Source organism: Coenobita brevimanus, chromosome 64 (genome assembly GCF_032717465.1).
Source record: "Coenobita brevimanus isolate Jiangsu-jjx chromosome 64, ASM3271746v2, whole genome shotgun sequence".
Taxonomy (NCBI): Eukaryota; Metazoa; Arthropoda; class Malacostraca; order Decapoda; family Coenobitidae; genus Coenobita; species Coenobita brevimanus.
In genome coordinates this window covers 14666834-14682426 of record NC_137017.1, presented here as the reverse complement: position 1 = coordinate 14682426, position 15593 = coordinate 14666834, and the positions used below count along the sequence as shown (strand labels likewise).

The 15593-nt window shown below is 41.3% G+C and overlaps 1 protein-coding gene across 1 annotated transcript in view; it reads left to right on the top strand.

Moving 5' to 3' along the window:
• Positions 1-15593, top strand: part of LOC145404649 (uncharacterized) — a 392001-nt gene that overhangs the window by 67377 nt on the left and 309031 nt on the right. Inside the window, exon 4 of the mRNA XM_080276173.1 lies at positions 1167-1306. Coding sequence (XP_080132299.1) covers positions 1167-1306 — 140 coding nt within the window. The remainder of the gene's footprint in view (positions 1-1166; positions 1307-15593) is intronic.

Below are 15593 nucleotides of genomic sequence, written 5' to 3'. Positions count from 1 at the left end.
AAGCACCTGGACAATCTCTCTCTCTTTCACTTCATCATTCACTCCTGCTTCAAATCTGCTTCCAAGAGATTAGGTGTGCTAAGCCGACTCTGTTCCTTCTTTACCCCTGCACAATTGTTGACTCTATACACGGGTTTTATCCTCCCCTGTGTAGAGTACAACTCTTATGTGTGGGGAGGTTCCACACATAGAGCTCTTCTCAATAGGGTGGAGTCAAAGTCTTTTCGTCTCATTAACTCTCCTCCTCTTACTGACTCCTTTCAACCTCTGTCTCTTCATCGCACTGTTGCATCTTTATCCCTTTTCTATTGCTACTTCAGTGGTCACTGCTCCTCTGAACTGTCTGCATGCATTCCTCCACCTCTACGACGGGTGCATAGCACCCGTCTAGCAGCAAACTCTCATCCCTTTTCTGTCCAACTCTCTAATGCAAGAGTTGACCGTTACTCCCAGTCCTTCATTTATGCAAGAGGTCAACTCTGGAACTGTCTCCCTCTGTCTGTATTTCTTGCTTCCTATGATCTGCAGTCTTTCAAACGCAGTGTGTCCAGGCATCTCGAAATGATCGGATCCTGAATTTGGCTCTTTCTTGTACTGTATTTTGTTTTTCTCTTGGAAGGAACAGTTATTGTGGGCTGATGGCCTTTGATACCTTCTTCCTAGCCTTAAAAAAAAAAAAAAAAAAAAAAAAAAAAAAAAAAAAAACTTTTCTGTACAACTCTCTGATGCAAGAGTTAACTGCTACTCCCAGTCCTTCATTTATGCAACAGGTCAAATCTGGAACTGTCTCCCTCTGTCTGTATTTCCTGCTTCCTATTGTCTCCAGTCTTTCAAACGCAGTGTGTCGTCCAGGCATCTCGAAATGATTGGATCTTGAATTTGGCTCTTTCTTGTATTTTGTTTTTCTCTTGGAAGGAATAGTTATTATGGGCTTGTGGCCTTTGGTTCCTTCTTCCTCGCATTAAAAAAAAAATACTCATATAATATTGAACAGTGCTGAAGATGTTGTTTTACACTTTAGTATTTCGTCTTACATGTTTTGCATCAATGTTTTTCCTTTGTAGGAAATAGGAAGGGCATTCCAATATTGTAGTGATTTCATGAATCTGTGCAATATATATATGCCTTTATCTAAGGAGGTAAACTTTTTGCATTTATACCAACAGGCTGGTGACCCATGATGCTCATCAGTTGTACCTCCGCATCAGCCATCTTGCTCACGAACTCTGTATAGAGCTGAAAGTCAGACTTCTGGCAACCATCCATGACAGTCCAACTGTAGAGGAGGCTTCGGCTTTCATACAGGGTAACTACTGTTATATCAGTGTTCATTTTGGTAAAATTTTCCTTGTTATAATATTTGTTATAGTATGTAGGGAGTACAGTATGGGTACCTTTAAGGACAAGATAGCTATTGCATTACCTTTGTGTGTGTGTGTGTGTGTGTGTGTGTGTACCGTGAGGTGGCCTGCAGTCCTACCGGACCCAGGTTCAGATTCCCGCTGGGGCAGGGAACAGTTTAAAGATTTGAATTTCATAAAAATCAGACTTTACAGATCTGCCAGAAGACTCGCTGACATGTCGTAAAAATACCCTTGCTAACACCAATACACCAGTCCTCTATGAGACAGCCCTAGCATGTATTCACTATGGATGGTGGGTGTTAACACTGAAGTGGTGACATGTAGAGGTGTATGGTATGTAGGAGGACTGTTGGGCCTTGGGAGCAGGCTGTGAAGCCTATGCCCAGAGTTGGACAGATTAAAAAAAAAAAAAAAGGTTCTTACCTAATTGTATCTTTACAGGAATGAGTCAAGCTCGTACTGTCCCATGTCTTAAACCATTTTTATCATACATCTTGAATTTATGAATTGTTTTGGCACACACTATTTCATTCGGTAGTGCATTCCGCTGATAAGTTGCTTTATTTTGGAAACTAAATTTCCTTACATCTTTATTGCCTCTCTTTTTATGCATTTTTTTTGCAGTGTCCTCTTGCTGATGCTTCCTCATAGGTTGTATATTCACTTATGTCTATTTTTTTCCTTCCCTGATGTGCATTTATATAGCATAATCATGTCTCCTCTTTTCATTCTCTCCTGTAGTGTTGGCAGATTCAGTTTTTCTAGTCTTTTTTCATAGCTTAGATCCCTTAAGCTAGGTACCCATCTTGTAGCGGCTCTTCGAACTTTTTTAATCTTATCTATGTATTTCTTGAGTTGAGGAATCCAGACTACTGATGCATACTCCAGGGTTGGTCTGATGAAAGATGTTATTATCTTTCTCAGCATGTCTTCATTTATGTATGTGAATGCTATTCTCATATTTCAAGCAGTGTATACATGTTCTGTACCTTCTTACTTATGTGGTCAATCGGAGATAGTCTGTTATTGATAATCACACCCAAGCCCTTCTCTCTTTCTGATATGTGTAGAGTTTTACTTTCTAACTTATTATTCCAATCTGGTCTTTTTCCACTTTTACCATACTTGATTACATAACTCTTGTCCACATTGAATTCCATTTGCCATGTATTACTCCATTTATGGAGTTTATTTAATTCTTCTTGTAGCTCTTTACAAAAGTCTGTGTTAGTAATTCTCCTTTGTATTTTTGCATCATATCATTTTATATACAGTAAAGACATAATTGGAGCCAGCACTGAGCCCTGTGGAACTCTGCTAGTCACTTCCCTCCATGATGAGGAATTTCCCCTTACTACTGTTCTCATTTCCCTTTTTCTGAGAAAAATCTTGCATCCAGCTGTATAAGTTTGCCTCGAATTCCTCCTTGATGGTAAGTTTCCATAAAAGTCTTTGGTGTGGTACTCTGTCAGATGCTTTTTTAAAATCTAAATACAATAGATACTGTCCAGTCATCCTTCTCTTTTCTGTAATGTTTCTGTGACTGTCATAGTAGCTTAGAAGATTAGTAACACATGATTTTCCCTTCCTAAAACCGAACTGCCTCTCAGTTATCATACCATATTCTTATAGATGTTTTACCCAAACTTCCCTTATCAGCTTTTCTAGTATCTTAATTACAACACTGGTCATTGATACTGGTCGGTAGTTGAGCGGATTTTGTCTGTTCCATTTCTTGAATAAGGGAACAATGTTTGCTTTCTTCCAAGTATCAGGTAGTTTACCTTGACCCAAGGATTCCTTGAATATTAAGGATAATGGTCTGCTTAACTCCTTTGCACATTCATGTAGCACTCAGCATAAAATTTCGTCAGGACCATTTTTTTTTTTTTTTTTTTTTTTTTTTTTTTTTTATGCGAGGAAGAAGGAACCAAAGGCCATGAGCCTGCAATAACAGTTCCCTCCAAGAGAAAAACAAAATATAATAGAGAGCCAGATTCAAGATTCGATCATTTCGAGATGCCTGGACACACTGCGTTTGAAAGAGTGGAGATCATAGGCAGCAGGATATACAGACAGAGGGAGACAGTTCCAGAGTTGACCTGTTGCATAAATGAAGGACTGGGAGTAACGGTTAACTCTTGCATTAGAGAGTTGGACAGAAAAGGGATGAGAGTTTGCTGCTAGACAGGTGCTATGCGCCCGTTGTAGAGGTGGAGGAATGCATGCAGACAGTTCAGAGAAGCAGTGACCATTAAAGTAGCGATAGAAAAGAGATAAAGATGCAACAGTGCGGCTAAGAGACAGAGGTTGAAGGGAGTCAGTAAGAGGAGGAGAGTTAATGAGACAGAAAGCCTTTGACTCTACCCTATTGAGAAGAGCTGTATGTGGAGAGCCTCCCCACACATGAGAGTTGTACTCCACACTGGGGCAGATAAAACCCCTGTATAGAGTCAACAATTGTGCTCGGGTAAATAAAGAACGAAGTCGGCTTACCACACCCAAGCTCTTGGAACTAGATTCTACAAGAGATGTAATATGATCTTTCCAAGATAAGTCCCAAGTAAATGAAACCCCAGGCATGTTCAAGGATGATGCAGGATTAAGCTGAATATTATTAAACATTAGTGGGTATACCTGTGGAAGATTTTGTTGGGTTGATAAATGTAAGAACTGAGTCTTTGATGCATTAAAAACAAGATTATTTTTACCCCAGTCAGAGATACGAGCTAAGTCAGACATCAGGTGTGCCATAGTCTCATCCCTTGTTTGTTGAAGTAACTGCTGAGATGGGCGTTGAGGGAACCGAATGGAAAGGTGAAAGGTGGAGTCATCAGTGTATGAGTGGATAAGGTCAGGTGTACTGCTTAGAAGGTCATTGATGAATAAAAGGAAGAGAGTTGGAGATAGGACAGAGCCCTGAGGAACACCACTGTTGATAGATCTAGAAGAACGATGGGCTTCTATAACAGCGGCTATAGAACGACCAGAAAGGAAGCTAGAGATTAAGGCACAGATAAAAGGATAGAAACCGTAAGAGGGCAGTTTGGAAATTAAAGATTTATGCCAGACTCATTCGAAAGCCTTTGAGATGTCAAGTGCAATGGCAAAGCTTTCGCCAAAGTCCCGAAAGGAGGATGACCAGGAGTCTGAAAGATAGGTGAGAAGATCGTCAGTGGAGCGTCCCTGACAGAACCCGTACTGACGATCAGAAAGAAGGTTATGATAGGAAAGATGCCTTAAAATTTTTGTATTGAGAATTGACTCGAAAACTTTTGAAATACAGGACGTTAAAGCAAATGGACGATAGTTGGAGGATTGGGAGTGGTCACCCATCTTTGGGATTGGCTGAATGAGAGCAAACTTCCAGCAAGAAGGAAAGGTACAAGTTGACAGACAAAGCCGAAAGAGTTTGCCTAGGCAGGGTGTAAGCTCAGATGCACAGCTCTTGAGAACAACAGGAGGGACTCCTTGAGGCCCATATGCCTTGTTAATATTGAGGCCAGTGATGGCAGAAAATACATCAGCTGAAGAAATTTTAATGTCAGCCATGAGGAAGTCAGAGGGGGGAAGTGATGGAGGAACAGGACCAGAATTGTCTAAGGTGGAATTGGAGGAGAAAGTCTGTGTGAAGAGATCTGCTTTATCAGTAGAAGAAATAGCTACAGAACCATCAGAATAGAAAAGAGGAGGGAATGATGATGAGGTAAAGTTGTTAGAAAGGTTTTTGGCAAGGTGCCAGAAGAAGCGGGAAGAATTCGAGTTGGAGACTGAGAGCATTTAGTACGGATGAAATATTTTTAGCATAGCGAAGAACAGACTTAGCACGATTCCGGGCAGAAATGTAAAGATTATGTGATTCAGGGGTGGGTTGGCTTCAGTACCTTTTATCGGCTCTCTCCTTGTTGCGGACAGCATTAGAACAAGCGTGATTAAACCAAGGCTTTCTTGCGTTAGTCAAAGGATATGAGAAAGGAATGTATGCTTCCATGCCCGAGAGAATAACTTCCGTAATGCGCAAGGCACACTCAGATGGCTCCTGGCCTTGGAAGCAATAATCATTCCAGGGAAAATGAAAGAAGTACTGCCTGAGGGGCTACTAATCTGCAGCTCCAAAATGCCACAGACGATATTTCCCTTGAGGGTCCACAGGCCGTACAGGAGTGATAGGACAGGTTAAGGTGATAAGGTTGTGATCGGAGGAGCCCAACGGAGAGAAAAGATTAACAGTGTAAGCAGAAGGATTAGTTGTAAGGAAGAGGTCAAGTATGTTGGAGCTCTATCCAAGGCGGTCTGGGATACGGGTAGGGTCCTGTACAATCTGCTCTAGGTCAGTAAGGATAGAAAAGATGTAGGCTTGTTCACCAGGTGAATCAGTGAAAGGAGAGGAGAGCCAAAGGTGGTGGTGAACATTGAAATCTCGTAGAATGGAGATTTCAGAGAAAGGAGAAATGGATAGAATGTGTTCCATCGTAGAAGTAAGATAGTCAAAGAATTTTTGATAGTCAGTAGAATTAGGGGATAAGTAAATAGCACAGATATATTTAGTCAGAGAATGACAGGAAAGCTGAAGCCAGAGTGTAGAGAATTCAGAAGAATCGAGTTCAGGAACATGAGAGCAAGATAAGTCGTTGCGTATATATACACAACAGCCACCTTTGGCTTTGAAATGAGTATAGAGAAAGCAGGAGGATACTGAAAAGGGTTTGCTATCAGTTGCCTCAGACAGCTGAGTCTCAGTTAGAAAAAGAAGGTGAGGTTTAGAGGAGGAGAGGTGGTGCTCAACAGAGCGAAAGTTAGAGGAAAGGCCACGAATGTTGCAGAAATGAAGAAGAAGAGAGTCAGACAGTGGTTTCAGGCATCTCGAGTCGTCACCGGGAGAGAGGCAGAAGGTGGGGGCATTTATGGTCCCCCCCTCCTGGGGACTCCGAGGCTGGGTGATGAGACGCCATGATTTTTTGAATTTTGGAAAAGGAAGTGTAGTGTGTACTGTGCATGTAGTTTCGTGTAGATAGTTAGAGAAATTTGTGTTGGAGAGCATGGTGGCCTACTCTCTGTGTAACTGAAATACTGAAAAAGTTCAGCAAAGGGGGATGGTCAGGAACTAGTCCTGAGGGCTGATGAAACGGGAGCTCCAGCGCTCCCTGTCAGCAGCTTTCCATCCACCTCGGGAGTACTGCCCTGCTCGACTGATGCTACAGTCTAGTTTACTTAACTCCTCGTGTATTTCTTTTTCTGATATTTGTATATCTGGTAAAATGTTTGGGCATGCATGTTCCATATCCTCCCTCTCAACATTATTTTTTTCTGTAAAAACTGATTGGAAATTCTTATTTAGTGCTTCACAAGTTTCTTTCTGATTTGCATAGAGGATCCCTTCATCCGTAATGGATTGTATTTTATCTTTTACTTTGGTTTTGCTTCGGATATAGCTGTAAAATAGCTTCGGCTGATCACTACTTTTGTTTATGATGTCCTCGTCAAACTGTTTTTGGGATTCTCTTCTTATTCTTGTACATTCGTTTATTGCCTGTTTATACTTGTTATATGCCCTCTCACTATTGTGTCTTTTGTATCTGTTCCACAACAAGTCTGTTTTTTCTTTTGTTTTTTTTAAATTCTTTATTAAACCATTTCTTTATTTTCATTTCTGCTTCTTTGTGCCGAGGGATGTAATTTTGGACTCCTATTTCATAAAGTTCACATAATTTTCTATATATAACATTTGAATGTTGTCCTCTAAGTTGTTTTTCCCAATCTGTTTTAAGAAATATTTCTTTAGGTGATGATAGTTGTCCTTTGTGTAGTTAAGGCTCTTTTTGTAACTTTCATTACTATTAACTGTGTCATATGCAATCCTGAAGTTATAATTTAATACTGCATGGTCACTTTTGCCAAATGGAGGGTGATACATAATATTGTCAGTATCATTTTCTTTCCTAGTAAATATAAGATCTAGTACTGATGGTACATGAAGTCCTCTTTTTCTGGTGATTTATGTTACATGTCGCATTAGGAAAAACTCCTGCACATGGTCCAGGAGCTTTTGGTCCCAACAGCTTTCCTGGCTTATATATATCTCGAGCATTCCACTTTATATTTGTATTGAAATCTCCAGGTAGTATAATTCTTTCAGATTTCTCCTCCCTTCTTTGTAGTAATGCTCTTAAACTTTGAATTGTTTTCTCTGCCAGGTCTTCATATTTGCCTTTTTCTCAAATGTTTGATCTGGGTGGCATGTATAAATTTGCCACAGCCACTTTCCCTTCAGTTGCACTAATCTCTACTTCGATCAGTTCTACCTGTGAGGGTACATCTAGTTCTGTTTCTTTGACTTGCAGATTTTTCTTTATTAATACTATTATTCCTCCTCCTTTTTTTAAGTTCCTATCTCTTCTCCATATATTGTATTCCTGTAGGTTTAGGGTGTCGTTTGATATCCTTGGTGTTAATTTTGTTTTAGTTAGGCAAACAATATGTAATCATTCATCTCTAGTACTTTAGATACCATTCTATCTACATTTGAGTACATCAACTTAATCATCTTGTTTACATACTTGTCATGACTTGGGTCTACTACCTTCTTCCTTTTTATTCCCTCCTGTTTATTTACCACTTTTGAACCAGCAATCCAATTCTGTCTATCTATCTATCTATCTATCTGTTGCCAGATGCCTTAATCCCGTACGAGGTTGCCACAAACAAATCGCCTCCACGTCACCCTGTCCCGCGCCATTTCATTTCCCTGCTCCCAACTCGCACCCCCTTCTCTCATATGCCCTTCCACTCCATCCCTAATATACCTATCCACTCCATCCCTCCATCTCATCCTTGGCCTCCCCCTCCCTCTCCCACCCTCCACGTCACTCACATACACTCTCCTCGTCAGTCTCTCACCCTCCATCCTCTCCACATGGTCAAACCACCTCAGTGTGTTCCTCCTAATGTTTCCTATTAAATCCACATCCGCACCGCAATGCTCCTTTATTTCCTCATTTGTCAGCCTGTCCTTCCATGTGACTCCACAGGCTCCTCTTAAATAACTCATTTCCACTGCTCTCACTCTTGACTTGTGTCCTTCCAACAACATCCAAGCTTCACTTCCATACGTTAGAGTTGGTATCACAATGTTTTCATGTTGTAACTTTTTCACTTCCATGCTCACTTCTCTATTCCGTTTCATACACACTCTCCCAAACTCATCCACCAAGCCTTGCGGCTCCCCTTCGTCTTCACTTAACTACACAGTATCATCTGCAAACAACAGTACAGGGAGTTTCCAAACACTACCCTCTCTCACTAGGGCCACTCCAACATCCACTGCCCTTCCTTGTATCTCTTTTATTACCCCATCCATGTACAGAGTGAACAACCATGAAGACATGACACATCCCTGTTTCAACCCAACCTTCAAAGACAAAAATTCACTTAGTTCACCATCCACACGCACTGCAGCCTTCGCACCATCGTACATACTCTTCACAGCATTCAACAACTTCCCATCTACTCCATATATTCTTAACACTTTCCACAATCCTTGTCTAACCACCCTGTCATATGCTTTCTCCAAATCCATGAAAGTCACATACAACTTCTTTCCCTTCTCTAGAAACTTTTCCACTGAAGATCACTTGAAGTAACTTATAAAACTATTTTCCATTGTTCACGTATATTTACATTCATTACTTTCACTTGCTGTTTACACATTATTTACAATTCCACTTGCACTGTTTTACTCAATAGAAAGATCGTAGTCACTCTTTTATCAATTGTCAGCCCTTTACCTCTTTCCACACGAGGTTTAGTAGGGGGTAAAGGTCACAGCGCCCATTGCATGGGGGTGAAAAAGTCCCTGAAGTCAGCAAGAGGAAACAGACGTACCTCCACTTCGGAAGATGAGAGTAAACTGATAAGGGAGGGCCGGGTGGAGGCCTACTTAGGGGATATTCAGTACTACCAACGTTAGCTCTTGAAACAGCTATATATAGCACTGAAATGATTGGCAGGAAATCTAGACAATACATTATAAATTAGGTAGTTCCAGGTGAATGTAAATATCCCTTAGGCTTCTCCCTTCCCTCCTTATATGTATATTTATTACGAAAATAGATTATACGGCATATTTCAAGGGGAAAAAAATAGCGAAAATTAGCGAACGAGTGCATGTGAGGTGTTGTCAGGTGATAATTAGCCAATTCCAGGTGTATGGCACTCTCACTTACCTTATTTCTTTCTTGTATATATTATTTGGTATAAGAATAGGGCATAGGGCTTATTTCAATGGATGAAATCAGTGAAAAATTCCAGGGAAGATTTACTTAGCGTAGCACGGCCAGGCAGGCGAGAGGATAGGGTAATGGAGGGGGGGTAGGGAGGGGAGTCAAGAATGGGGAGAAATGGCTAAATTGTCAACAATGGATGGGAGTACAGATGAGATTAGGAGTGCTGACTAGTGTTGGACATTGGCAGTACTGATAGATGATACAAGCCCCCACTTGGAAGCCCGGGTGAATTCAAAATAACACAGAATCACAAAAGCGATGCCCCGCGGTATGATCCCTTGCTCCCAAGCGTCACAAAAGTGACGCCCCGCGGTTAAGGGGTTAATGCTTTTTTCTTCGACTCCTGTTTCTAAGTCTTTCTTTACTTTCACCATTTCAGCATATTTGGTTTCCACGTAATTTTTGTAGCTTTGCATCGCTTCATTCACCTGGGTTATCTTCTCAGTATCACTGCTATGATCTGTCAGAGTGCTTGCCTGCCTTATTGTCTCTGTATCATTTCTGAACTCGTCCATAATACTCTCATGATTGACAATTGTGCTTGCCATTTCACTAATCTTCCTTCTAAGTGTACCCACCTCATCTGATAATTCATCAATTGTTGTATCTTTCTTATTAATCTCCTTTACTAAATTTTCATTTTTCTCCTTCTGCATGTGCAACTTCTTCTTAATTTCATCTATTTCACTCAGAAATGCCTTCTCTAATCTGTACACTCGTTCTACCAGCTTATTATGCGTCTCCATTTCCACCAGTTCACTTTTATCGGAATTGAGGAGGTACCGGACTAAATTCTAATACTGTATATATCAGAAAATGTCCGATAAAGCTAGAAGCATTCCGGACTGCCTGACCACTTCAGCTATGTTCACCACAACATGGTAAATAAAAGACGTGCATATCAGTGTACAGTACATTATTATTATATATATTATACCATTTGATTATTGTAGTGAAGGTGTAATACAGTACAGTACTGCAGTGGTGGAGAAAACAGTTTAAAAACCTTTGGTGCAATCTGGACTAATGTCTGATATATTGGAAAAAGTCCAGGTTAGCAGGGGGAAGTCCCGATATCACTTTTATTGGAATTTTCCTTTTTTTGGAATGTCTTGGGTCCCAATTAGTCCGTTGTAGTGAGGTTTTACTGTAATGTCCAATTGTTCTTCCATCATCTTTCACAAAGAGGCCCTTTCTGTCCACACATTCTATTCCTCTTACTCCTCTAAACATTGCAGTCAAATCTCCCATCTCTTTTTCTCCCTCAGGGTTGGCAGTTTCAGCTTTTCTAATCTCCCCTTCATTAAATAACTCCCTCAAGCTTGGCATCAGTTTTGTGGCTATCTTTGATGTTCCTTTTACTTTACTGGTACGTCTTTTTATAGATGAGGTGACCTCATCTATCTATCTATCTGTAGCCCTACACCCTAATCCTGCAAAGGTGGCCAAAGACAAAATGCCTCCAAGTCGCTCTGTCACCCACCATTTGACTGCCCTCCCCCCAACTCACTCCCCCCTCCCTCATATACCTCTCAACTCCATCCCTCCACCTCATCTGTGGTCTCCCCTCCCCCTCCCTCCCTCCACTTTACCAACATACACCCTCATAGTCAGTCTTTCATTCTCCATTCTCTCCTCATATCCAAGCCACCTCTGTATTTCTCCTAATTCTCTCAGTCACATCCACTTCCACCCCACGACATTCTTTCACTTCTTCATTAGTCAGCCTGTCCCATGTCACTCCACATGCTCCTCTCAGGTAACTCATTTCCACTGCTCTCACTCTTGACTTGTTCCCCTCTAGCAAGGTCCATGCCTTGCCTCCATACATCAGGGTAGGGATCACAATACTATCATGCAGTGACTTCTTAACTTCCATGCTCACCTCCCTATTTCTCATCACTGCTTTCAGTGAACCAACAACCTTCCTCCCCTGCTGTACCCTTTCAAGTACTTCATCCCCAAAAGTTCCATCCTTACTCATCACACTACCCAAGTACTTGAATGCACTCACATTCTCCTTATCCTCACCATCCAACCTCACTGTTCATTCTGTGACTTCATTCCTCTCAAACACCATAATTTTACTATTATGTACATTAACTTTCAGATTCGTCTTCTTACACTACTATTGTTTACATTAAATTTCAGTTTCCTCTTCTTACACATTGTCCCATATTCATTCACCAAACCTTGCAACTCCCATTCATCTTCACTCAACAATACTGTATCATCAGCAGACAGCAACACCAGATTCTTCCACACCTCACCCTCATTCATTAGAGCCACCCCCACATCCACTACCCTACCCTGCACCTCCTTTACAATGCCATCCATGAATATATTAAACAACCATGTAGACATCACACATCCCTGTTTCAGTCCCACATTTACATCAAAGAACTCACTCAGCTCGCCATCCACCTGCACCGCAGCCCTAGCTCCCTCATACATACACTTCACAGCACTCAACAGTTCCTTATCCATTCCATATATTCTAAAAACCTTCCACATACCTGGCCTATCTACTTTGCCATATGCTTTCTCCAAGGCAGCATGCACTTTCTTTCCCTTCTCTAGATACTTCTCCACAAAACATCTTAGAACAGTTATCTGATCTACACATCCTTTTCCCTTCCTAAATTCCCCTTGTTCTTCTCCAACTAGCTCCTCAGTTATATGCCTAACCCTATCAATAAGTATTCTACCATATATTTTTTCAGTCACACTAAGAAGGCAAATACTCCTATGGTTACCACATACTTCTCGCTCCCCTTTTCCTTTGTATAAAGGAACAATTACACCTGATTTCCAGTCTTCTGGAACCCTTCCCTCTTCCCAAGCCAGTCTACACAACTTCCATATCCACTCCACAACAATCCCATCCCGATACTTCAGCACTTCACCACACACTCCATCAATTCCTGGGGCCTTTCCCATCTTGATCTTCTGCATTGCTTCAACTACTTCTGCCCTACTGATCTCTTCCTCCATCCTCTCATCTCATCTTCTTCCAGCCATTCCCCAAGCACATATACTCGCACTGCTCTCACTCTCTACATTTAACAAATCTTCAAAGTACTCCTTCCATCTCCTCATTTTCTCTCTCTTTTCTCCACCAACAATCTATTATTCCTGTCTTTCACTCCCCTATTGTTTCCCCTTCCACACTGTCTTACTTTTTTTTTACCTCCTTCCAAAACAATTTCTTACTCTCCCTCCATTTCACACTCAGATTCCTCCCAGACTCTTCATCCACTTTCTTCTTACTCTTCTTCACCAATCTCTTCACCTCCCTTCTCCTGCTCACATATACCTCTCTCTTCTCTCCCTCATCTTCTCCCCTACCTATACTCACTAGCCAGTCACTGTATGCCTTCCTTTGTTCCACAGCTCGTTTCACATCATCCCACCATGCTGTCCCTTGCACACCCCTGCATCTCCTCCTCACTCCACAAACCACTTCGCACACTGGACATATCTCTTCCGAGAATATCTTACATATTTCTTCCACCCCTTCCATGTGCTGTAACTCATAGCTTCCCAATCTTTCTTCCATTATGCTCTTATACTCTGCCATTTTCTCACTCATGCAGCTTCTCCACTCTTTTCACTGGAGCTGTTTCCTCCTGTCTTCCCATTCATCTCTTCATACATTTGCTTTGCAGCCTTGAGATGGTCAGAGATTCCATTCTCCCACCCTCTCCACACCCTTACATCCACCACTTGACTTCTCATTTGCTCATCCACACACATGTAATCTATCATTGCCTTTTGTTCAACAAGTTCACCATCCATCCTCCTCACAACTCTCCATGTATACCTGTGGATCATCTTATGTCGAAAGAAGGTGTTGGCTATTGCCAACCCCTTACCAGCACAGATGTCCACCAAAGCACTACCATTCCCATCTACTTCAGCTGGCACACCAAACTCATCTTTCACTCTTTCCACTTGGTCCTCTGTCGGCGCATACACACATACAGTCGCCCAAGCTTGTATACCTACTTCCATCCTCACCCACACAATCCTTGGATCAACTGTTCCATACTCTGTTATATTCTCCTTCCACTTCTTGCTTATCATCAGATATACTCCCTCTCTTGCCCTCTCATTCTCATTAATTCCCACACTTATTCCTAAACCATATTCCCATTTCTCACCGTTTCATCTTTCCATTTGGTTTCAGTCAATCCACATACATCCAGTCTTGCATCCTTAAGCACCTGAACAATCTCTCTCTCTTTCACTTCATCATTCACTCCTCTCACATTCCATGGTCATATCCTTGAAATATCCTTTGTCCGTTCCTTGGTCGTCAACGAATGGTCCGTCCTGCTCCGAGGTGCTTTGTTCGCTTGTTTAGTTAGCTCGTTTTACAGGATGGGGCACTAACCCACCTCCAACCCTTTTAGTTGCCTCATACAACAAGCAGGGATATTGGGGGAGTATTCTTGAAACCCCCCTACCCTCAGGGGGTAGGGGGGTTGTATCATGGTCACTATTAACTCTTTCATCATTTCATCATCCATATTTTTTTTTTTTTTTTTTTTTTTTTTTTTTAAATAACAGAACGGAGGAAGGAAAAACAAATGGAGAAAAAAAATAATCCATACACCAGATTAATGGTGTCCTCTGTTCATAAAATGTCTGTAACAGTTAGACTTGAACAGCTGTAGGTTGAAATTTGGAGGAAAACAACTCTGGGGAAGCGAGTTCCAGAGAGATGCAGTTCGGGGAATGAAAGAATTCTGATAGGCAGAAGTTCTGCAATATGGTTGAGTGACATTCCAGTCATGAGCGCTACCAGATGCCCGTGTAGCACGAGGGAAGGCATGGAGAGGTGGCACCATGGACGCAACTTCATCTGAGCATTTGCCAAAAAAATATCTGTAAAATAATGCAAGGGAGGCAACATTCCTTCTTACTTGCAGGGGAGGTAGTTTATATGTAATGGCAGGGTTGTTAATGATTCTAACAGCTTTATTCTGAATTTTGTCTAGTTGTCTTAATGCAACCTCTCCACAACCATTCCACAAGGGTGAGCAATATTCAAGCTGAGAGCGCACATGACTCTTATAAATTATAGCTAACTGCTCATCGGCGAAGAAGTTACGGACTCTGTACAATAATCCAAGTTTCTTTGAGGCGGTTTTAGCAAGTGATCTGACATGAGAGGTCCAGCTGAGGGCACTGTTAAGTGAGACACCAAGAATTTCAATACTTTTGGAGATGGGAACATTAGTAGCACTGAAGGTAATGTACGAATCTGGCAATATCTGTCTATTAGTAAACTGTATATATTTAGTTTTACTAGCATTAAAAGAGACAAGGTTGTTTTGTCCCCATTCACTGATTGTAGATAGATCTTGATTTATGGAGATGGCTGTATTGAGCTGAGAGGTAGAGATATTAGACTTTGTAAATGGATGTCTGAGTGTGAATGAACTATGTAGTGTTGAGTCATCTGCATATGAGTGAATGGGATTGTGAGTGACAGATAAGAGATCATTAATATGAACCAGAAATAGGGTTGGCGCCAGAACTGATCCCTGCGGCACGCCGGCGTTAATTGAGTGGAAATTCGAATATACATCATCTACTTTTACTCTTATTTTCCTGTCACTAAGATAAGAAGAAATCAAAGGAACAAAAGACGTTAGTCCATAGCAAGGGAGTTTGGACTGCAGGGAACGGTGCCATACTCTGTCGAAAGCTTTAGAGATATCAAGAGCTACTGCATGAGTTTCTCCAAAAAGATCAATTGATTGATGGATGGTATGAGTTAAGAGATTGAGTATGTCAATGGTGGATCTTTCGTGGCGAAAACCGTATTGTCTATCATTAATTAAGTTGTTGGATTCAAGATGTTTAACAATATGCTTATTAATTAAAGTTTCAAATACCTTACCAAGAGAAGATGTGATAGCTATTGGTCTGTAATTGG